The 24,972-nt window shown below is 45.5% G+C and overlaps 1 protein-coding gene across 1 annotated transcript; it reads right to left on the bottom strand.

The window, feature by feature from the left end:
- Nucleotides 1-10,764: 10,764 nt before the first annotated feature.
- Nucleotides 10,765-24,231, bottom strand: LOC101715767 (tubulin alpha-2/alpha-4 chain-like). Its single transcript, XM_087193877.1, has 4 exons — nucleotides 23,627-24,231; nucleotides 22,568-22,716; nucleotides 20,729-21,409; nucleotides 10,765-18,806 (listed from the first exon to the last, which is right to left on the bottom strand). The coding sequence occupies exons 1-4, from the start codon at nucleotides 23,805-23,807 to the stop codon at nucleotides 18,513-18,515; spliced, it is 1,305 nt and encodes a 434-aa protein (XP_087050003.1). The 5' UTR covers nucleotides 23,808-24,231; the 3' UTR covers nucleotides 10,765-18,512.
- Between the last annotated feature and the right edge of the window lie 741 nt (nucleotides 24,232-24,972).

Raw genomic sequence — 24,972 nt, 5'->3', positions numbered from 1 at the left:
AGAGAACTCTAGACCAGCAAAAAAGGTATTTCCAGTATAACCTGAAACTCTCAGCACACACACGCACACACACACACACACACACACACACACACACACGCACAAAAGAAAGACAGACAGAAAGAAAAGGAATGAAAGAAGGAAGGAAGAAAGAAACACAAGAAAAAAAGAGAACAAAATGCCTCCAAAGACTCTCAACTGCCCCAAAGCTGACCCATGGGGCATTAATGGGAAAGAAATCAAAAGCCAAACAGCTGAGCTATACAAAATGATAAAAGCAGAAGCAAAATGAAACAAAACACAGACTGATAAGGTGCTTGGCAAGGTCAAAGATGATATAACAAAACAGATAATGAACTTAATAAACAAAATGATCAGTAAGCTTACAGAAGACACTAATAAAAAGCTAGCAGAGCTAAACAAAGCAATAAAAAACATGAATGGCCATATTAGCAAAGAATTAACATCCATGAAAAGATAACCAAACAGAAATCAAGGAGATAAAAAATTCCACTGAAAGTATGAATAGCACAAGGACAATGTGTCAGAACTAGAAGATAGGGCTGATCCAAGAGACCATATACTCAGAGATACTTTAAAAACTACAAGGAAAATGAAAAATGGAGCCACCTTCTCCTCCAGTTCTCCTTTTATGCCATTGGCAACAATCCTCAGGTGGGTCTTCCATGCCCAGAACCATGCTGACTCAGTTCAGCTGGGAATTCCCACTTAAATTGACCATTAGTTAATCCACCACAAGCTCCTTCTATACCTATTTTCTTCAGGATTGGTTTGTTTGTTTTTATCATTAATGGGTATGATTTATGGGATAGATGATGTAAAAAAGACAATTCTAAAATTAGTTTCAATTAATGAAAAATCAAAAGATGGCACAAATGGCATTTAAAAGCCTGTTTACAGAAAAAATAGCAAAAAATTTTTCCAAGGATGGGATAAGAATTTAAAATACAAAAAAAAAAAAAAGAATTTTAAATACAGGTAAGTGGGAATATAGAACCCCAAATAGTCATGATCAGAAAAAACTTCTCCACAATGTATCATAGTCAAAATTCCAGACGTCTAATTCAAGGAGAGAATCTTAAAAACTGTTAGAGAAAAGCAACAAATCACTTATTAAGGCAAACCCATTAGAATTAGCAGACATCTCAAGACCAACCTTAAAAGCAGGACAGATTGCAGTGCTTCAAACCCTAAAAGAAAACAACTTTCAACCTAAACTAATATATCCTGCAAAACTATATTTCAAAATTGATGGAGGAATAAGGACTATCTATGACAAAGACCATTTTAAGAAATTCACAACCACCAAACCATCACTCCAGAAAACTAACAAACAAACAAACAACTCAAGGACATCTTGAAAGAGACAATGAAGCTAACAATGCCAAAAATATCTAATGGAATGAATAATTAGAAAATCCAGAAAAAATAGATTCATAAATACATATGAATCACCAACACTGAACCAAGCAGATACAAAACCTTGCAACAAGCAATGAAATTGAAGTAGTACAAACTAAGAAAATCCCAACTCTCAAATGGATTCACTGATGAATTCTACAAGAACTTCAGGGAAGATTTAATGCCAGCACTCCTCAAACTCTTTAATGAAATTGAAAGGGAATGAGGACTGTCAAATTCATTCTTGGAAGCTAGCATTACTTTGATTCCCAAACCAGACAAGAACTCCACTAAAAGAGAAAACTATAGGCCAATCTCTTTAATAAACATAGATGCAAAGATAAACAATAACAAGTAGAATGGAACAAATCACTAAAAAGATCATACATCACAGTGAAGTAGCCTTCATGCCAGGAATGCAAGGATGATTCAACATACAGAAATCAATAAATATAATACATCACAAAACTAGAAGCAACGACAAAAATCACACAATCATCTCAACACACAGGAAAAGCCTTTGACAAAATCCCATACCCATTAATGATAAAAACAAACAAACAAACCCTGAAGAAAATAGATACAGAAGGAGCTTGTGGTGGATTAACTAATGGTCAGCTTAAGTGGGAATTTCCAGCTAAACTGAGTCAGCATGGTTCTGGGCATGGAAGACCCACCTGAGGATTGTTGCCAATGGCATAAAAGGAGAACTGGAGGGCAAGATGGTATACTCTTGGTTTTCCTGGAGAAGCTTGTTATGGTTGGTTTTCCTGATACAAACTTGGCTGTTCTCATCCGAGGAGGAGCTCAGGTCCTCAGTGTTGCTAGGAATGGCTGCTGTTCTCTTCAGGGAAGCTCCAGTCTTTGCCTTGAGCATCTCTTCCTGGCTCCAGTGCAGATCCCTCAGCCTTCTGGCATGGATCCTTTACCCGACTGGTGCAGACTTTCTGGGTTCCACCACTGGCCTTTGGGCCTTCCTAGTGCAGATCCTTGATAAGGACTCACATGAGGCACCAGTTGGATTCTTCGGGTCTCTAGCACACAGACAGATCTCTTGCATTCTTCTGCATTTGACTTTCGGGTGAATATCATAAAATGATCCTATAAATTATGTGTCCTGTATTAAATCTATTCCCTTGCAAACCCTGACTACAACAAGAGCTTATCTCAATCTGGTGAAAGCTATTTATGAGAAACCTACTTGGAACATCATAGGAAACTGGTAAAAACTGAAAGCTATGCCTCTAAAATGAGGAACAAGACAAGGATGGCCACTCTTGCCACTTGTCTTCAACATAGCACTCAAAACTTTAGCCACAGGGCTAAGGATTTAGCTCAGCAGCACAGTGCCGTCCTGGCAAGTGCAAGGTCCTGAGTTCAATTCCTCTGGCGGGGCGGGGGGGGGGGGCAGTGTTTGGCCAGAGCCATCAGGAAAGAGAGAGAGAGAGAGAGAAAAAAGAAAATGTATATGAAAGGAAGTAATCCAACTATACTTATTCACAGATGACATGATCTTTTGCATAGATCTCCCAAAAAATTCCACCAAAAGAGTCCTATAACTAATAAATTCAGCAAGGTGTCAGGATATAAAATTGACACAAAAATTAATAGTATTTCTGTATACCAATAATAAACCCACTGAAAAAAATAGAAAACAAATATCATTCATAATAGCATCAAGAAAAATTAAATTTAGGAACTAATCTAAACAAGGAAGTGAAAAATCTCTACAATGAAAACTACAATACTCTGAAAAAGGGGAAGAGAACATCCAAGAATGGAAAGACATCCTCTGTTCCTAGATAGGTAGAACCAATATAGTCAAAATGGCCATACTTCCAAAACTGATACATAGACTGAGTACAGTCCCAATCAAAATACCAATTGCATTCCTGGAAGAATGAGAAAAAACAATCCTAAAATTCATATGGAAAAAGAAGAGAACCAGAATAGCAAAGAGCAATTCTGAGCAACAAGAGAAAAGGAGGAGGCATCACAATCCCATATTTCAAGTAATATCACAAAGCTACCATCATAAAGACAGCATGCACGCGCACACACACACACACACGTGGAAGAATGGAACAGAATAAGGGTACAGAAACAACTCAGACACATTCAGCCATCTGATATTTAACAAAGGGGCCAAAAAAATGCACGGTGGAGGAAAGAGTCTCTTTATCAAATGATGCTGGGAAAACTGCATATACACATGCAGAAGATTGAATTTAGAACCCATATCTCTCATTATACACTGAATTAAAATCAAAATATATAAAATACCTAAATATTAAAACAGAAGCACTTAACTTGCAAGAAGATTAAACAGATAAAATTCTTAAAGTCACAGGCATAGGCAAGGACTTTCTGAACAGAACCTCAACTGCATAAAAACAACATCAAGAATCAACTAATGGGATTATATAAAATTAAAAAGCTTCCAAGGGCCAGGGATTTAGCTCAGTGGTTCCATCGCCTGCCTCGCAAGCACAAGGTCCCACATTCGATCCCCAGTACAAAAAAAAAAGACCCAGTCTAAAATGGCTACCATAAAAACTCAAATAATAACAAATGCTGGCAAGGCTGTGAGGAAAAGAGAACTCTTCTATATTGTTGGTGGGAATGTAGATTAGTACAATCAAAATGGAAATAAGTATGGTGACTCCCCCCAAGACTGAAAATACCCATTACATTCAACCTAGCCATTCCCCTTCTACATAGCTTCCCAAAATAGTTAAGGACATCATATTACAATTATACCTGCATACCCATGTTTACAGCAGCACAATTCATAACAGCTAAGTTTTGGATGAAGTCTGTATGTTCATCAACAGACGAATATGTAAAAAAAATGTGGTAACTCCAAAGAGTGGAGTACTGTTCTAATATAAAGAAGGATAAATTGAGTCATTTGTAGGAAAATGGATGCACCTTGAGACCATTATGTTAAGTGAAGTAAATCAGACACACAAGCTTAAATATCACATTGTTTCTCTTATATGAGGAACATAATATATAAACAAAATGCAAAATAAGACAAAAAGCCCACAAATGAATGGATAAGGAAAATGTGGTATTTATGTACAATGGAATTCTATCCAGATATAAAGGATAAAATGGAAACATTTTTAGGAAAATTAATGCACCTTGAGACCATAATATTAAGTGAAATAAATCAAACACATGAACCCAAATATTATATGATTTCTTATATGAGGAAACAAAAGCATAAATAAATTAAAGAGCAAAATAAAAGATATTTAATAGGAATCAAGGCAATAGATCTTTTTCAAGTGGGAAGAGGACCAGGATATGGAGGAAAAGTGGAGGAAGGGGAGGATAATGGGATAGAAAAAGAATTAAGGTTGTTCCAGGAAGATGGCAGAGTAGTGAACACCAGAGAAAGAGCCTCTTGGAGATCTGGTGTCCAGATGCTGGAATATAGCAACATGAAGAGAAGAAGAAGGGATGTGGATCTCTGGGACCTATCAAGTATTGAAGTGAGAATTGAAGCCCATGGGGAGAGTGGAGAGACTTCATTGCAGAAAGAGGTGGCAAATGGTGCATTCTCCCTAAGCCTTGACTCACTGGGCAGGGTAGCTCAAACCTGCAGTGCACAGTGACTATTGGTGATATCAGAAGCCTCCACAGAGAAATGCACCAATGGACTGGATCAGTGGATGCTGTGGACTGCAGTGGCTGGTGAGTTATTCAGGTTCAGATGCCCCCAAGAGAGGGCAGTTGGGTGGTAGTCATCTTGCTGAAGGACCAACTGAACTCTGATCTCAGAGAAGCTGCAAGCTGGCTCCATCTAGTGGTTCCCAGTGTAAGGGTGAGGTGGAACCAAGTTCAAGTCAGCAGGAGGTCAAGGAGTCAAGTTCAAGCCAGCAGGAGGCACACAGAGTGTTGCGGGCTCAACAAATCTGGTTCCAGTCTCACAGCCAGAAACCAGCCTGAACTTCAGTGGAACTAAACGTGCAGACTTGGTGGGATTATCCACTACTGTGCTGTAAATCTACAAGTGGCTTTCTGGGATTAATGAACATGTATCTGGGCTCTGTTTGCCCACTCTGTCTACCAGTGACAGCAGAGACATGTCCTGAAGTGGCCATTTTCTTTTCTGCTTTTCTTCTTTTTTTCCCTTTATTGTTTTTTTTTGTTTTTTTTCCTTGATTGTTCATTCTTGTTTTTCATATGAGTGTCAACACTGTTTCTTGTTTTTGTTGTTGTTCTGTTCTTGTTTTTATTTCTTCCTTCTCTCTTTCCCTACTATCCACTTCACTAGTTCCCCAAAGTTCATGTAATCTTCCTTTGTCCTCCAGTCTTGGTTCTAATCTTCCTCTTCACCAATTTTTCTATTTTCCCTTCTAACCTCTTTTAAATTTTCTTCCCTGAAGGTAAAGTAACCATATTGGGGGCATTTGTTTTAGATTTTGTTATATAACCACAAATATAGTTCATACAGTTAAAGGTGACAAATTAATAGTTACCAGAGTCTGTCATTTACTAGGCTGTATTTGATGCCATTACTATTGCTGATCCTATTACTTTAGCTAGGGTGATATAATTGTTCTTATCAGTTGTTTTTTCTGGTATGCCAAGACTGAGATTGCCTAATGATCATAAACAATACTGTGAGCCCATGCCAAAGAACCAGGGGCTAGACCTAATAGGCAGCAACTTCTCATCCTCAACAAACTGAAGAGATAGGACATTGCAACAGACTCAAAACTCAAAAGCTAGCTACCCCTGGAAGACATCTCTGAGAAGTAGTAATTTCCTAAGAGTTCTAATACTATCAATAAAGCTACCTGCCATAAGCAATTTACACATATCAACCCAGGAATTAAACTTTAAAAAAATAGAAAATGAGAAGACACTTAGGCAAGATACAATTCCAGACTTTCAGCATATCAAAGGCAAATCCAGTGGGCAATGAGGTTGAAGAATTCAAAATCCACACACCTGGACTCTCTAAAGTGGTAACAACAGCAGTAACAAAACAGATGTATGAAGTTCTAGAAAAAAAATCAAATCAGAAATGATTTTTCAGTTAACTACATAGATGGTGACCATAATGAAAGACATAGTGACTCTAGAGCAGATACAGATTTTTTAAAAATTGAGGATCTTAGCAAAATGATGGAAACCATGAACATCTAACATAGTAAAGAATTGGAATCCATGAAACAGATTCAAACAGATATCCAGGAGATTAAAAATTCCATTGAAAGTATGTGCAGCAGAATGAGCCAATAAAAAGGATAGAATATCAGATATAGAAGACAGGATTGTGGTTAGCAATCACTAAAAGAAAGATTTCTTAAACATAGCAAGGGACCATGAAAAGTCAATCCAACAGCTGCTAGATGATGCAAAGAATAATAACCTAAGACTGATCAGAGTCAATAAAAAAAGCAAGAGATAGCACAAATGATATTAAAAAAACCTGTTCACAGAAGTAATAGCAGAAAACTTCCTAAGCAGAGAAAAAGAATTTGACATACAGATAAGTGAGGCATATAGAACTCCAATTAGCCATGATCAAAAAAAAAATCTACACCAAGACATATAATAGTCAAGATTCCAGAAATTCAACACAAGAACAGAATATTAAAAACTGTTAGAGAAAAGAAACAAATCACATATAAGGGAAAACCCATCAGAATCACAGCAGATTTCTCAACACAAGCCCTCAAATCACGGAGAGCTTGGAGTGAACTATTTCAAGCCATAAAAGATAAAGACCTCCAACCCAGATTGATGCACCCTGCAAAACTATCTTTCAAAATTGATGGAGAAATAAGATGCTTCCATGACAAAGAGGACCTGAAGAAATTCATGTCCACCAAATCACTACTCTCAAATGTTCTGAAGGACATTCTAGAAAGAGATTGAAGAACTACAATTCCATGAATCCCAACAGAATGAATCTGCTGGGGGCTGATCCAGACCCTTGGATACTTGTAGGGGGGACCACAGAGAATAAAGACAGACAGGTATTCAAGTATAAGGGGCACTAGGAGGAGCCTGCCTCTAGTGGACAACCTCGATAAACTCCATGTTTGACCTGGTTTTTTAGCCAGCAAGAAGTGCACAAGGAAAGGTAGTGTACTTTTCCTGGAAAAGCAACTGCAGTAATGGGGCAATAAAAAATGGGGAACAAGTTAATCCATACAAAGGGAACAAGTTTATGGGGATTAAGTGTCGGGAGCAATGCTACAAAATTTTAGGGAAAAATCATTTGATTAGGCCTAGTTCTCCTGCCTACAGGCCAGCTATGGCATTTTGAGACATAATTCCATTTGGGCCCCTCCCCCTTTCACAACTGAGACCTCAATGATCTGGTGATGCTGTGATGCTCCAGGACAAGATTACACCAGCTGAAGACATCCTGGGAGGAACAAAATCTTCATCTACTCTGTTCCTCATTGTTCTTGGATTGTTACTTTGTTTACTCTCTGCAAGTCATTTGTTACATTTGTTTCTCCTGATGTACTGAATAAAAGGTGAGGTAAACGGGGTTTTCCTCTTTGCTGCCCAGAGCAGCACTCATCAGACCCAAAGCTCAGTTTCTTCTCAAAGTCTCATTTTTTCTACCTTTCCTGTATAATAAGTTAATTCGCCTTGTTCTGCTGTGACTCGCAGGAGACTAGGACTCACTGCAAAGGTTCTAGTAATGTCCCCTACAATTAAGTCCTTCTCCATAGCTGGATTCCTGCATTTTTTTCCATTGTCCTCAGCAGATGTTATCTTGCCTGTTATCTTACCATGCTTGTGAGCTTTCCCCATACAGTGAGGAAACATGCAGCCTTCCACATATTTCCCTATTTCTAAAGCAAGTCACACCAGCCTCCAGACTGCAAGACCTAATTCACATGGCCTGGTCCCCAACATTTTCCTCATGTAATTTGGTCCTGAATCCACTAGGCAAGGCAAATAATTAAACAGAGGGGTAAAAAGGGAATCAACAATAGGAAAATAACATGACAAGAATAAGTCAATACATATCAGTTATAACCATGAATGTAAATGGTCTCAATTCACCAATCAAAAGAAACAGACTGGGAGAATAGATGAAGAAGCCAGATCCAACAATATGCTACATACAAGAAACACATTTAATTTAAAAAATTCATAGACTCAAAGTCAAAGGATGGAAAACAATATTCCACATGATAGGAACACAGAAAAAAACAGGGGTAGCTATTCTATTTTCAGACAAAATGGATTTCAAGCCAAGACTGATTAAGAAAAAAAAGAATAGAAGGGAAAAACTGGAAACAAAGCTTTTATAAATAAGGAGGGGAAGAAGGGTTGAAGGGAGGAGAGGGGAATGGGAAAAAAAGCAAAATATATTATGTACAGGTACAAATTCTCTATGATGAATATTTCATTATGTATATATAAAATGTACCTATAAAAAATAAATTAGAAAAAAAGAAAAAATTAAGATGTGTCATGTGCATGTACTAAATTTCCATCATAAATGTAATCATTATATACTGCAAACAGATATAACAAAAATAAAAATTGAAAAAGAAGCACTTATAAAGTGTTTAAAATGAACACAGTAACTTGTCAGGAAGATGATTTCAAATTTCTTAAGTTCAGGAACAAATTTTTCTTCATTTTTTTAAACCTATATTTTGTTTAGATTATGATCCTTTGATTGAGGAACAATTCTATTTAAGTATGCACCAACTCTGTTTGATTACCCTTCATTTTCACAAATGTCAAAGACCCCTAGGACAATGGTTCTCAGCTCAGCTGCACATTTGCTTCATTTAGGAAAATTAAATACAAAAACTTTGGAGTCACCCTAGCACAACTGTATGGCAGCTTCAGTACAGATCCAGGCATTAGTATTTGTTAAAAGTCCCTACCAAAGCTGGTGCAGTGGTGTGTGCCTGTAATCCCAGTCACTTGAGAGACTGAGGCTGGAGGATCTCAAATGCGAGGCCAGCTTGGGCAACAGAGCAAAAACTCCACCCTGCTAAACAAAAGAAAGGCTTTTTACTTCTGTATAATATGCAGTCGGGATCAAGAAACCCACTTTTTGCAAAGAGATAGATCAAATAAATAAAGAATCAAAGAAGTACTAGAGCTGAAATACGTCCTTGAACATATGGTCTTAATTGCTATCTACAGAGTGTTCTACTCTACTACAACAGAGTGCATATTCTTCCCTGTAGCATACAGAACTTTCTCCAAAACAGACCACATACTAGTCCACAAAGGTTGCTTAAATAAACATTAAAGGGGGCCGGGGATTGAGCTCAGTGGTTCCGCCGCCTGCCTCGCAAGTGCAAGGTCCTGAGTTCAATCCCCGGTACCAAAGAAAACCCAGTAAAGGGACCAAAAACACATGTTGGAGGAAAGATAGCTTATTTAACAAATGGTGCTGGGAAAACAGGTTATTTTATATGCAGAATGTTGAAGCTGGATCCATATCTCTCACCATGTACCAAACTAAAATCAAGATGGATCAAAGATCTAAACATTAAAATGGAAACAATAAACCTACTAGAAGATAAAACACTTGAAGTCATAGGTGCAGGCAAAGATTTTCGGAACAGAACTCCAATTGCATAAGAAACCACAGCAAGAATCAACAAACGGGATGATGTTGAATTAAAAACCTTCTGCATAACAAAGGAAACAATCAGTGAGTGAAGAGACAACCTACAGAATGGGAAAAAACTTTTGCCAACTATTCCTCCGACAGAGCTCTAATATCTAGTATATATAAAAAAATAAAATATAAAATATATTTAAAAATTAGACCACCCAAAATAAAAGACTGAGTCAAAAAATGGAGAAGTGAAATGAACAGACACTTCTCAGAAGTACAAATGGCCAATAAACATATGCAAAAATGTTCAACTTCTCTGGCTGTGATAGTTAACTGTTGTGTCAATTTGAATACGAAACAATTACTTTGATCAACATAAGAGTGTGCCTGAAGAGATTTACTGAAACAGAAGACCCAGGGTGGGTGTGAAGGACACCAACCAACAGGGTTGTATCCCGAAGAGAGAAGGCTCGGTTTTGTTTCTTCAGAGGATGGAACTCCTCTTCGCCTTCATTTTGGATGTCATCTCTTGGCTTCTAGCACAGACCCTTCAGCCTCCTGATACAGACTCACATGGGCCTCTACAGTGACCTCCAGGCCTTTGACTTTTGACTGGATTCTCTGGATCTCCAGTAAGCAGACAGCCCTTTTTTTTTTTTTTGGTGGTTTAACCATTCTATTTGCAAACATAGTATTTCCTATCCGTTTATAAAAGCTATTTACAAAGCGTTATTCTTCTACTACTACTTTTAAATATATCAAGGACTTCTACATATCTAGGACTAGATTTTTCATATAAGAAATTGTCTGCTATCGTACAGCACTGATAAAATTGCACAAGGTTGTAATCTGAGGTATCTTCCACATAGGATAATTTTGGCCTCACTTCTTTCTCTCTGCCTTCAACCCAGTGAACAAGTACAGGAATATGTAATGTTAGAGATGGTTGAATCCAAAATTCATTTACAGGGGACAAGCTTTTCTGTGTATTTCAACACAGGTTTACAAAATGTGCTAACTTTACTACTTTGTCATACACTGGCAACTTCTGTAACATTTAGGGACTAGATGTTGCAAAATTTGGACTTATTTGTCTGTTATATACACTATATACACAGCAAAACAAAACCCACAAAACATACAGAAAAATTATGTCTCAAAATGTCCAAGTACAAATGCACCAACATAATACCTTTGCAATCGCTTCTCTCCTACCTCCTCCAAACCACTGAACAAGTACAGACAGTACCATACTGCTCAAGAAGTGGTTTAACCATTCCATTCCTGTCAACATTTCATATGAACTTTAGCAAAAAGATAATTACAAAGTGATATTTTACTACCTCTACATTTAACATACATTGGGGACTTCTAAACATCTAGGTAAGACTAGATGTTTCAAGTAAGGACTCAATTTGTCCATTATATATACACAACAGTCTTGATTAAACTGCATACATGTAACAATAGTTGAAAGTGTCTTGAAGATATGAGCATTTTAGTCTAGAACCCTTCCTTTCTCCACTAGCCCAGTGGGTTAAAATGCTGAAATTTTCAGAAGAAAATCTTTCCTGGAATTTTAATGCAAAATGTATAAAATTTGTTAGTTTACTAACTCTACCTTTATCAAAACTGGCAACCTCTTTAACATCTAGCAAGACTAGATGCTGTATAAGGTCTCATTTATCCTTTATATACCCTACATACACAGCAAAGTAAAAATGCACAGATATAAGGAACAATAGTAACTTGCCTTGCTATAAGTGCACTAGCACAGCGCTCTGCATTTCCTTCTCTTCCAAGAACCAGTGCATAAACAATGTGTACTACTCAAGAGGGGGTTTGCCTACTCCCCCTCACAAAATAACACTTCATGTGAGTTCTAAACAAAAAGAAATTTACAAAATGTGTTATTTTACTACTACTACTTTTTTTTTTTTGGTACCAGGGATCGAACTCGGGACCTTGTGCTTGTGAGGCAGGCGCTGGAACCACTGAGCTAAATCCCCGGCCCTCTACTACTACTTTTTAACATGTATCAGGCACTTGAGAATTATCTCAAAAGACCAGATGGTTCAATAAAGTACTTAGGATTGTCAGTTATATACATACTAGTGAGGACTAAAATGCACACACAAAACAATGGTTACAATACAAACAACCTCTTCTATATGTAACCAGTCTGGTACTGGACATTCTTCTGTCTTCTCTGAGTCCTCTCACAGAACAAATGCAGCCAAGAATCACTCCTAGTGTCGCTTCTCCAGGTGGTCTACCCATCTTCATTTCAAAGTCACTTTCAGAAAACGTTTCTTTTCTGTCAGTTTTTAAAAAATAAATAGGCGTTTCCAAGACGTGTCGTTTTTCTAACTACTTTATCACACGCCAGCAACTTCTTTACATCTGTATTGTCCACATGCAGCAAGTATTCTTTTAAAAGGTTGGGGGAATATTGAGAGCAGCTTTTTCATATTATATACACAGGCCTCCTGAAAACGGCCAGTAAATCTTCCCGAAAGGGGGTGGGCATTTCCAATCAGCCAAATGTGAAATGTTACTTTAAGTTTCTCTCTTTGGCAACTGCCCATGGCCCACCAGCCTTTCCACCTGTCCTCAGCCTGAGCTCCATCACCTTCCAGGGCGGGTGAGGGCTTTATTTGTCCTTGTGGCAAGGAGGTGCAGTCTCCTCCACAACTGGAACACAGCAGTCACCTCAGGACCTGGATCTGCGCAGTTCTATGACCAGAAGTGGCTGAGCTTTCGGACCCACCTTCTCTGGACCTTGATGTAACTACATTCTGCTGCGGCCCAGAGGCTGCCATTCTTCTCACCATGCCTTGTTGCAGCCACTGCAAGGCGCCATGTCCTCAACTGCTGGAGGGGCCTTTGCCTAGGCCAGCAAGGCTGGACCGGGAGACCCTTTGGTCTGAGGGGTTCTGGCTCTGAGGCCACCGCCACCATCAGGTCATTGAAGTGGAGTCGGGGAGCGGTTTGCCCATTCTTCAAAGCCTGGGCCCAGCCAGTGGGCAATCACAGCGAGGGATGGAAGAGGCTGCAGGGCAGAGGTGCAGCTCATCCTCGGGCCCCCGGGTCACCCACCACCATCGGCAGGAGGACCTGGAGGACCCTGGGGAAGCAGGCTGCGCTGTTTCTCACTGCACTCTGCTGGAACTGCAGCCCTTTTGTACTCTTCCACACCCAACTCTGCAGGCAGCCACTGTGAGCCTACCTGGTAAATCCTTATATATTGATTTATCTTAAATGAAATCTGCTTTTCTAGTGAGCACTGACTGATACACTGGCCATTAAAGAAGTGCAAATTAAAACAACACTACAAACAACAACAACAACAACACTACAATTTCATCTCACAACAGAAAGAATGACAATCATCAAGAAATCAAATAACAAATGGTGGTGTGGCTGCGGTGAGAAAGGAATCCTTGTATATTGTTGGTGGGAATGGAAACTAGTACAACTATTATGGAAACAGTATGGCGATTTCTCAAAAAACTAAAATTAGAAACTCCATTTGACCCAGCTATTCCCTTTCTAGGTATCTTCCCAAAAGAGCTAAATACGTCATGTTATAGCAATACATGCATACCAAGGTGTCTATCAGTACAAAATAGCTAAATTCTGGAAGCAGCCTGTTTCTACATCATCAGATAAATGAAGAAAGAAAATGTGGTATCTATATATAATAGAATACTACTTGGCTATAAAGAAGCATATATTTGAGACATTTGTAGGAAGATGGATACATTTGGAAAACATCATGTTAAGTGAAATAAATTAGCACACAAACTTAAATATTGTATTGGATCTCTCATTTGAGTAAGGAGAATTATAAATAAAGAACAAAATAAAGAATTGATAAAAGAAATGGAGATAGATCTTTAGCAAATAGGGGTTAAAGGAACTGGGGCAAGGGGAGGGAGAAACAAAAAAGAAGGGGTAGTAAAAAGATTTAAGATGTGTCTTATGTATGCACCAAATTCTGACAATGCATGTAAACATTATATATTAGAAAAATAAACTAAAAAATAATAATAATAACAAATACGGGAAAGGGGATCTAGAGACAGATGAAGGAAAGTGGGTGGGGAGGGGAAAGGGAACAAAAAAGAATCAAGATGTGCTATAAATATACCTAGTCCTTAAGATGAATATAAACTTCATGCATTGCAAACATGTACTAATAAAACAGAATTTTTAAAAAGATGTGACATGTATATGTACCAATTCCCCAAATAAATATAATCATCAAGTATTACACACATATACTAATAAATATGCTTTAATGCTTTAGGAAAATAAAAGAACCATTGCCCTACCACAGAGATTCTCACTCTATTCTCTGCCACCACTGGGAGCACGTGGGACCTTGTTGGACAAGCACACTCTAGGGCAGTGGTGGCAAACTATAGCATGTATGCCATAGAGAGCTGTTTGTATCATTGAAAACTCTAAAAGGTTTGCTATCATTGCTGAAGGGGATTTTTTTAAAAGTTCAAATTCTTTGGATTTTCTTTGGGTATTTAGCATCTAGAATAACCCATAGCACATAGTAGTTGCTCTATAAACGTCTGAAAATGTCTCAAAACCAAGATTATTCAGCACTGTACTTCTTTCTCTAGATTCTCTTTCCTTCTCAAGTTTCAGATATAAACTACGCAAGGTCACCTGAAAATGCTGTGTTCAGGTTTTTCATACTTTTCTCTAGACCAGCCTCTGCCTTGAACTCCCTGCCCTGTATTCCAGCCCATCTCCAGTGTCTGGCTCAAGAGCCAGTCCTCCCAGAAATCTCTGCTGGCTGAGCTGGGGATTCTGCAACCTTTAGGCACACTGTTTATACATCTCATCCTGATTCCTCTCGGCTTTAAGGAAGACAGAAGCTAAAAAGACAGACTGCAGACAGGTTCTTTCTGCCAGCAGGACTACTACTGCACAAGACTGAATGCCTACAAGGAGCAAGATGATTCAGGTCACAGAATCTCCAAAAGGCTGAGGAACTGGAGGCCCTGGGACATTCTGAAGGTGGAGATGCAGGGTAGAGCTGAGAATAGGAAGGACAGCAAAGGTCTTCTTAAAGGAAGTCAGATCCCAAGAATCTCTCCCCTTGGCTCCTGGGCTTGGTGCCCAAGATAGTGCAGAAGAAGTGGAAACTGTGAGGAGGAGCCTAGGGATAGGTCCTTGGGTTATTAGTGATGCGGCCTCCTCTCTTTCTGCTTCCTGGCCACGGGGTGAGGAGTTTAGCTCAGCCACATGCTGTGCCATGAAACGCTGCCTTGCCACAGCCCAACAGATCATGGGCTGGAAACTCTGAAGCTGAGCAAAAAAACCCCAACCCTATTTTAATTTTTAATAGTGGTACTGGAGATTGAATCCAGGGCCTTAAGCCTGATGGGCAAGTGCACTAGCACTGAACTACATCCTCAAACCACCAACACCCCCTTTATTTGGATACAGGGTCTCAATACATGACCCAGGATGAATTCAAACTTCCAATCCTCCTGCCTTGGCCAAGTAGCTGGTATTATGGATGTGCGCTACTGCACATGGCCCTGATTTTTTTCTTTTTTACAAATTATCTCAGATATTTGGTAGTAGTGACAGAAAGCTAACACACTAACCATATCCAGCCAGTACAACAGCAAAAATACATCCAACGGCAAACAAGTTTACACTGCTTGGAGCAGTCAATCCCAAGACTCTGCAGCTCAGGCACAGCTCAGGGTGCAGGTGGGGAACCAGTCTGACAGGCAGGAACGCTGACTGAAACTATGCACCACAGAGAAAAAGAAACAGTCAAGTCTCCTGGCCCATCTCTACATTCCCAGACAGAAGAGAGTCATTCACTTTCCACCATGAGTCAGGAGCTCTGGAGGAGGCTCTAGTGTTCCCACTCATCTAGGTGAGGTCCCCCAGCCTTTCCTCCCAGGTCACCCTCAGAACAGTCAACTTGCCCTCCAGGGACTCCAAGGAGCCAAGTCCCAAGGGCTCCAGGGCCCCCGGGCAGCTACAAATGGAAGGTGATCTAGGGTCAGACCTGCTCTGGCCACGGCTACAGCCCAATTGCTGCCTGATTCAGGAACACCAGTGAGAAGACTCACAACCTGAGAAGGGTGATGCTTGCTTCCTGCTCATGCTGCAAATACAAAGCTCAGTAAGCGTTCCAGTGACAGTAGTTTCAGATCACAAGCTCCAAGGCAAGAATTTGTCTTCCCCAGGCTCACCCTGTTAAAGCTCCAATTTGAAAGGAACCCAGGCAAAACTCTCCCTGGCACTCGGCCCTGTGCACTGCATTGAAGGGGGTGAGAGCGATCAAGACAAGGCACTGATCTGACAAAGTTGTTCCTGTGTATTTCTTAAGTGCTAAGGGAAGGGAAGAGAAGGTGACCTTCGCTCTGCCCCATGTGTGGGCCATGAGAGGAGATAGAGCAGCCAGCAGCTGATCCAAATGCTGGCTTCCCTGACTGGTAACTGATGTCATCTGCATCTATCACAAGACTGTGAGAGCAGAAGCCCAGCCCTCAGTGGACATCCTCCTGCTTCCTGGGCCACTGGGGGCTGGGAGGGGTGGTCTCTCTCGAGGTTTGGGGTAATAGGGGAAGAACTGCTAGTTGGTATAAATTCATGTGCTCAGTGAGTAAAAGAGTAGGAAAGGAAGAAAGGAAAAAAAATCAGCTCCCCAGGCCCATGGGTGAAGACACTGGCTGAGCATTTGAACAGATTCATGTCATTTAATAGGCACCATCCTAGGGCAGGTTTGTCTAACCTCTTTCCCTTCCTTCCCCACCTCATTCTCCATCTAGTCCCAGCCCTTCAAGTACTAGAGGAACCAGGAGTTGGTCCACCAGGAGCAGTCTGAGGGAGAGACAGAGACAAACACAGAGACAGACTAACAATAGAATATCAACAAGTGTATCAAGGGAGCATTGGTGGTGTAGGGGGTGGGGGTGAGTGGGGCACAAGTCAGGAAAATACAGTGTCAGAGCTGGGCTACGGGGAACCTACACAAACGAATACAGTCTTGTCTTTGGGGGACTGTGAAGACTGAGGGAAAAGGGAATGACAGCCATGTAGGAGATTGTCGGGCCTCTATACTCAGAACTGTAGGCACGGGGAAGATGGGAAAATGGGAAAATTAGGCACAGTGGTACATGTAATCCAGAAGGCCGGAGGCTAAGCCAGGACGACCACAAGTTCAAGGCTAGCCCAGTCAACTTATCAAGACGAGGTCTCAAATAAAAACAAAACAGCCTGGGGATGTTGCTCAGGGCAAAGGCCCGAGGTTTAATCCACAGCACCATAAAAAATAAGAAATGCAAAAGGAAAATGGAGGGAGGCACCCCGCCTGGGAAAGACAATCACATAGGGCCAAGGCCCCTATCCAGTGCAGGCACCTCTACGCTAGGGGTGCTCGGGGCTCCACCCTATCAGCCAGCCCTCGGGGTATCAGGCAGGCAGGGCGAGCAGATGGGGGGACTCAGTCTCTAGGATGCTGCTAGCAACGAGTCTCTGGAGCCCAAACAAGGCCACAGGTGACATTCCGAGGGAGCCTCAAGACTCCCCGGTTCTTGGGGAAAGGAAAAAAGAGCAGAGCCACGCGGTGAGCCACAGGCTAGAATGAGCGTCCCGTCCAGGCAGAGTACGAGGGTGGGCACGCTAGGCCGGGTCAGCCTGACAGGAGCGGAGCTGGCCCTGCACGCTCCCACCTTCTCGGAGAGCGCCAGTCTGCCCCTCTCCTGGACCGGACCTCGCCCCGTCCCGTGCATTACGAAGGGAAGCGCCTTCCCGGGCGGTGCTGGAAGGGGCCTCTGCCCAGCCCTTCCCCTCTGACCCACACTTCCTCACTGCGCACGCCTCGGAGAAAAGGGTACGGATTTCCTGGCCTGAAAGGCACGCGGCCTCTGTAAACTGTGCCCCACACGGTGGCCAAGCCCGTGTGGAAGGCCACCGCACAGCGACAGCCCCTGTGGCCGGGAGCCCTGTTTCCCGGCGCTGCCCCTTGATGAGGCCTCGGGTAGAGCCCGAACTCCTCACAGAAGACATAAGATGGCTGCGCAGGAGCGGACTGAGGTTCAGCCTCTGCTGCCCTCCGACGGCCAAGAGGAGGGAGACCAGTTACCGGCTAGATTCCTCGCAGGCCTGGAATGCAGCAGTTTCTGCCCCGGAGTGCTAGGGGCAGGGAGCCGTCAGGCCCCTCTAGCAGGCTTAGCCTTCCTTGGGGTGGGGTGGGCCGGGCCCAGGGGAAGAGACAGCAGCACGGCGCGGGTGAAGCACACACAGGCGTCAGGCGGCGCTCACGGGCCCTGCGGCCGGGGTCCCCGACGCAGCGGCCAGGCCGCCCCACTAAGGACCACCGCAAAGGCTGTCGGGAAGGCCAGCGCCTGCGCAGAAGGCTACAGTGTCTGCGACACACGAGTATTCGCGGGGGGTTGTGGAGCCTTGGGAAGTAGTGAACCAAACTGGGGAGTGAAAGATCAGGCACTGCAGGTGCCAAGACCACCTAGTAGTCCTCGCTCCCATCCTCCTCTTCCACATAGTCCGTGGCCACATCTTCATAATCTTTTTCCAGAGCAGCCATGTTCTCTCGGGCCTCAGAGAAGTCTCCTTCCTCCATGCCCTCGCCCACATACCAGTGCACAAACGCCCGCTTGGCAAACATCAGGTCAAACTTGTAGTTGAGGCGACACCAGGCCTCAACAATGGCTGTGGTGTTGCTGAGCATGCAGACTGCCCGCTGCACTTGGGCTAGGTCACCCCCAGGCACCACGGTGGGGGGCTGGTAATTGATCCCAACCTAGGAAGAAACAGAGAGTAGTCTAAGCGGCAGGCTCAGTGTGTCCTGCAAGGGGTCTGCCCCGACACTGTAACCGGGGAACGGGCAGTCATTTGGCATTTGCCCACCTTTAAGAAACAAGTGGAGAGAGAAGACCACTACTGCAAAGAAGCAGACACATCCAGAACGTGAGACGTTCAATGAGACAAGTCCAGTCCCTTCAAAGTCACTGCCCAGAAAAGGGGGTGGTGGTGCCTGGGTATAGAGGGGCACCTATAATCTCAGAACGCTGAGAGGCTGAGGCAGGAGGGTCACAAGTGTGAGGCCAGCCTGGGCAATGTAACAAGACTCTGTCTCAAAAGAAAAAATAGGGCCAGGGATTTAGCTCAGTGGTTTCGACGCCTGCTATGCAAGCGCAAGGACCCGAGTTCGATCCCCGGTACCAAAAAAAAAAAAGAAAAAGGGCTAAACATAAAAAATAGAAGGCTCGGTGTGAGGGCTCTGGGTTAAATCCTTAGGGCTGTATAAGGGAGGGCAGGCTGGTCCTTCATTAGATCCTCTCTTTTAAAATGTATTATAAAAAGCATTATAGCAGCTGGGAAATTTTGTATACTAATGACATATTCTCATTTAGAGGAAGTACTGTTAATTTTGTTAGATATAACTAAATAGGTGGGTTTAACAGGTTCCCACCAGGCTGAACCACTGGTGGTACATACAGGACTGCCCCATCAGGCACTTTGTACCACCAATGGAACTGTCCCATGCCGCCTGATGTGGTTCAAGCTGGCAGAAGTATAACAGGTTCAAATGAGAGCCCCATCATGAGGTGTTAAACAGGTAAGCGAAGCATAAACAAAGGGAACAGATTTAGATGTGAAATTTCGGGCGTGGGTATGTGGGGTAAGCTGTACCAATCTCTGTACTTCCGTGGAGTTTAGAAAACGATGTTTAACAACATAAAATTCTCCAACTCTTCAGCTGGATCTAAACTTAACCTACTTAAATACTGGAGTATCCAGAAGACAGTATATTAAATGCATTTCCTATTCAGTACTCCCTCACCCCCTCATTAAAACATGGCCAATTTGCCATGATGGCCTCTGGGACAGCAAGCTTACCACTTCCTACCAGCAGCCTGCTCTCCTTTGGGCAGCTCCAGCTCTTCCTAAATGCAAGCAGGGCGCTCTCCCGGCTGGGTCCTGCCCCAAGGTTCTCATGCTGCGCTGCAGAACAGCTCTCCACCACTAGCAGGCGGCTGTCATCTTGATGACCAGGATCCCTGCCTCCCCCTCACTGTGGTCACGCCCACAGCAGGGTCACAGGGCAGGAAAGCTGCATGCTTTCTAATGGCATCGCTGCCACCTTTGTTCTTCCCAGTGTCCTGCCCCCCAGAGCAAAGCCCCTACACTGAAACTGGGTCTCATGCCCAGCAGCCTGGGAATGGGAGTGAGGCAGTGTGGGCACAAACAAATTCTTCTGCATGAGTGCAAAAGCGACTGCATTCACAGTGCAAACACAGAAGTCTCGGACCTGTTTCCCTCAGTCTGACGGGAGGCCTGTCTGGGCTTCCACAGCATTGCCATGCGAGGGGAGCCATACCACGTGGCTATGTCACCAGCACTCACGAGCGAGGCCAGTCCCCTCAACTTGACTGGCGCGCCTAGCAAATGCCTCCTTGCCAGGCCAAGTGACATGAAACTGACGCTTCTCCTTTCACAAGAGCAATCTTTCCAGGAGAACCCTCCCTGGCCTCCGGTCCAAAGGCCCGGCTTCCAGACCGCCTGGGATGGACCAAGCTAAAAGCAGCCTCTGAGACTGCAGTTTGCCCCGTTCTCCCCTTCCCCAGTACATCTGTCCGTCATGTCTGCAGCTCTGTAGGAATCTCCCTCCTCAGAGGCACGCAGGTCACAGGCTCAGGCCTCCCTCCATCCCCAACTTGCCTTGAAACCCGTGGGACACCAGTCCACAAACTGGATGCTATGTTTGGTCTTGATGGTGGCAATGGCGGCATTCACATCCTTGGCAGCCACATTTCCACGATAGAGCATGCAGCAGGCCATGTACTTGCCACGGCGAGGGTCACACTTGACCATCTGATTGGAGGGCTCAAAGCAGGCGTGGGTGATCTGTGGCACGGAGAGCTGCTCATGGTAGGCCTTCTCAGCTGAGACAATGGGTGAGTAGGTCACCAGCGGGAAGTGGATACGGGGATAGGGCACCAGATTGGTCTGGAAGTCTGCGAGGTCCACGTTGAGGGCGCCATTAAAACGCAGGGAGGCGGTAATGGAGGACACAACCTGGCCGATGAGCCGGTTGAGGTTGCTGTATGTAGGCCGCTCGATGTCCAGGTGGCGGTTGCAGATATCAAAGGTGGCCTCATTGTCCATCATGAAGACACAGTCCGAGTGCTCCAGGGTGGAGTCGGTTGTCAGGATGGAGTTATAGGGCTCTACCACTGCTGTGGACACTCGGGGGGATGGGTAGATAGCAAACTCCAACTTGGACTTCTTGCTGTACTCCATAGACAGCTGCTCCATCAGCAGAGAGGCAAAGCCCGAGCCTGTGCCACCCCCAAAGCTATGGAAGATCAGGAAGCCCTGGAGATCACTGCATTGATCCGTCTAGAGGAAGAGACCACACTGTTAAGGATGCAGATGACATGTGCCCTGTCCCCAAAGCTGTCCTCAGGGAACTCTTTCCTGACCTGAAAGTGTCATTAAAATGAATGATCTGACAAGCATTACACCTCTATTACCAATTATGATGTAGAAATTTCCACCCCCACCCTCACCCCTGGCCAAGTGCCCTCCTGTCCTCTGCTTCTCCTCGATAGAGGTGAGAGAAGAGTACCTAGCAGAGGCTCGGTGCGCCTGGGAGACAGCTGACCTAGGAAGGCAGTGCTGTGTGCAGTGGCAGGGGTGAGGTGGGCAGAGGAGGGTGGGGAAGGCACAGGACTCGCAGTCAGAGCTGGGCTTGCTCAGCCGTGTTGCTCTGGCCTCTGCGTGCAGGAGTGGGACTGGGGACGGTGTCTTCGGATACACAGGAATCCCCAGGTCCCACCTTAGCCTGGAGCCCAGGAACCTGCAGGTTTTCCAGCTGCCCTAGCTAATCCTGATGTAGCTGTTCCTTGGTCTAGAAAAGCATCAGTCTCTAGCAGATATGGGAAATGACAGTCCAAGAAAGGTCTAACCCTAGGAGGTGCTTTGTTTTATTTGCAGTGGTGAGGAGGGGAACACAGAATCCCGTGCCAAGGGTTCTTCCTGGAACGTGTACAGCCCTCAGTCTACTGCTCAGCAGAGAGAAAGTCTACACAGTCCCCGAAGAGCAAGAGAGCCAAAGCCCCAGCTCCCAGTGGCCTGACTCTCGGTGCCTTGGACAGGGGATGGGCAAAGAGGAAAGTGGTTAGGAGCTGAGCAGAGCCTCTCCCAGATGGAAAGATCTGTACAAATCTAAGAACAACAAGTGGAGCAGCTGCTAGAGACGGGTCACAGCTCAAAGAAGCCTAGGATCAAGCAGAGGGGGCAAGTAAGGTGGAACCAGCAGGACAAGAACCCGAGTCCACAAATTCAGGGCAGAGCAGCTTCTTCAGGCTCCAGCCCTAGATCCCCTCCCAGGATGTGACACAGAGCGCCCCCTAGGGGAAGCTGAGTGGACAACAGGACAGAGGAATGGAGTCAGGTACCAGCCTCAGGCTGTGGTTCCCCTTCCTGTACCAGGCCAGGGAGGGAGGCTAAGGATGCAGTGTCCTGCAGGTGCCAGGGGAACCTGGTGCCACTCACCACTTTTCGGATTTGCTCCATCACCAAATCGATGATTTGCTTCCCCACAGTGTAGTGGCCACAGGCATAGTTGTTAGCAGCATCCTCCTTGCCAGATATCAGTTGGTCAGGGTGGAAGAGCTTCCTATAAGCGCCAGTTCTTACCCCATCTTGAGAGAAAGAGGGGACGAAGGTAAGAGAGGCTGGTCTCATTCCCCAAGGAACACAAGGCCCTAGAACCTTTGTTGCTTTGTTTTTGTTTTTGGTATTGGGGATCGAACTCAGGACTTTGAGCTTGCCAGGCAGTGCTGTGCCACTGAGCTGCACCCTTGGCCCTCTGTTGTCACAACCTGTTGTTAAGCTCCCCTGAGTGTAACTGCACAGCAGAGTAATGGATACCCGGAGCTCCAGAAGCCACTTCCAAAGCCTGGTGTCACCTGGGCACCTTTACAGGCCTTTCTGTTAACCACGGCCACTTCATTTGCTTAGGAGGACTCAGAGTGTAGAGGAATCTCACTTCTGTTTAGGTTAAGAATGTAGGTTAAAGGAAAAAGCCCAGTCCTCTGTTTAACCTCTTGCACAGCATCTTCGGAAAGGTGGGGGAAGGGAACCGTCTCCACAAACGGAACCTGAGCAGCTCCAGAGGGAGAAGGAGGGAAGCAGAAAAGCCCAGGGAGCAAGCAGCAGTCAGGCTCACAGGGGCCCAGCCCCATCGGGTGGCCTCGGTTCTGTTAGGTGAGCAGGGAGCTGTCAGGATGTTCCCCACTCCCGATCCCTCAGGCAAAGCTATCCTCAAGGGCCTGAGGGTTGGGCAAAGGAAGTTCAAAGTTTCTGCTTGTATGCTTCCACTCTAGTCTGGCTCTGACTCAAACATCTGGTATTTTCCCGGCAGAACTGTGCCTCCGATTGTCCTCCCAGCCTAGGAATCCCCAGGAGCCTCCTGAGGACAGCATCTAGGCAAGAGCAACAGACTCAGGCTCGGTGCTGTGCTTGGCCAGGGACCCCCTGCACCCGGGTGCTTTCCCCCAGGCAGAGCTTCTGGCCGACGTCGGGGTTGGCAGATGTGCGCTGCCCACTCACCTATGACTGTGGGCTCCAGGTCCACAAAGACAGCCCGGGGCACGTGCTTGCCAGCCTCTGTCCCAGTGAAAAAGGTGTTGAAGGAGTCATCTCTGTATCCCAGGCTCTTGCTGCTGAGCATGGTGCCATCGGGCTGGATGTGGTGCTCCAGGCAGTAGAGCTCCCAGCAGGCGTTGCCCATCTGCACCCCAGCCTGGCCCACGTGAATGGAGACGCACTCATGCTGGTGGGGGCAGACACGGGCTGTGAGCGGGGTCAGGGCTTGAAAGGCCTTGCCTGGCAGCAGCCTTATCCTCCTCCCTGAAGGCTGAAGCGGAGCAGTCCCTATGTGAAACCCAGAGACTGGCTCCTCTTCCCCAGGCCTCGGGGGCTCGTTCTGCACTGGAGAAACCTGCGCGGTCCGGGTCACCGCAGGTCCCTGTGCGCGGGAGCGTGCTGTCCCGGCTGTCCCGGCCAGGCGGGGACTGCGGTTCTGGGCGGGCGCCTCTCGGGTGGGTCCCAGGTCCCCTCCGGACCACACCCCTGCATCCCGAGCTGGAGCGCAGCCCGAACCCTCAAACTCCGCGGGCACCCCAGCGCAGCTCACCCACTCCCCGGAGCGCCGGGCGCCCTCCTGCCCACAGCCCGCCCTCCCCACGTCCCGGCGCCCTCCCCGGCCGCAGCCCCCCTGGAGCCCGATGCCCCGGTCCCCCTGACCATGGCTGCGGCTCGGGCGAGGCTCTTCAGAGAAGCCGGCTGCACCGCAAGTCCCGGGCCGCGGGCTCGCTGGGGCTGGTTTATCCCGGCCGAGCCGGGCCGCGTCCCCGCGGGGCGCACACTGATTGGTCCCCGGCCGACCGCGCCCGGCGCTCAGCCCCAGCCCAGGCCCGCCCCGCTCCGCCTCTGCGGCCCTCAACGATCCCCGGCCCGGGGGTTGGGCGCTCATCCAGCCGGAGGGAGCGAAGCCTGCAGGGTCCGCCTTCTCCCGGCCAGGCCAGCTCGGGCCTTTCCTCCGCCGCCGGGCCGCGTGCCGGCTCGAGGGGACGGACCTTGTTCTGTCTTCGCCCGAGGACTTTACACCCTCAGCGCCGGGGACCTGCTTCGAAACGTGCGTCAACCTGGGAGGACGGAACGGGCTCGCGCTCAGCAAGCTCTAGCGAGGAAAGACGCCGCGAGAACCCCAGGTGCTCCGCTCCCCAAGGGACAAATGCAGCCGGGGTGAGCGGAGAGGCGGCGGACAGGGGCGGGAAAGACGCTGCCGGAGCCGGCAGAAGAATTTCACCTCCTTTCACCCGGGCGGCAGCTCCGGTCCAGGATACTCGGATCCTCGAGAGAGGAAGGAGTCCAGGCTGCCCAGCGAAGTGAAG

The sequence above is a fragment of the Heterocephalus glaber genome, unplaced genomic scaffold (assembly GCF_053883595.1).
Source record: "Heterocephalus glaber isolate CG9 unplaced genomic scaffold, H.glaber_assembly_v1.0 deba00001600, whole genome shotgun sequence".
NCBI classification, from domain to species: domain Eukaryota; kingdom Metazoa; phylum Chordata; class Mammalia; order Rodentia; family Bathyergidae; genus Heterocephalus; species Heterocephalus glaber.
The sequence above is the reverse complement of the archived record's forward strand: the minus strand, read 5'-3'. Positions and strand labels throughout refer to the sequence as shown.

Coding starts and splice junctions, on each gene's coding strand:
- LOC101715767 (XM_087193877.1), bottom strand. CDS start 23,807: ATGGGCAACGCCTGCTGGGAGCTCTACTGCCTGGAGCACCACATCCAG. Junction 22,717..23,626: donor CCTGGAGCCCACAGTCATAG/GTGAGTGGGCAG, acceptor CTTTCTCTCAAG/ATGGGGTAAGAACTGGCGCT. Junction 18,807..20,728: donor GGTGTCCCACGGGTTTCAAG/GCAAGTTGGGGA, acceptor GTTTCTTCCTAG/GTTGGGATCAATTACCAGCC.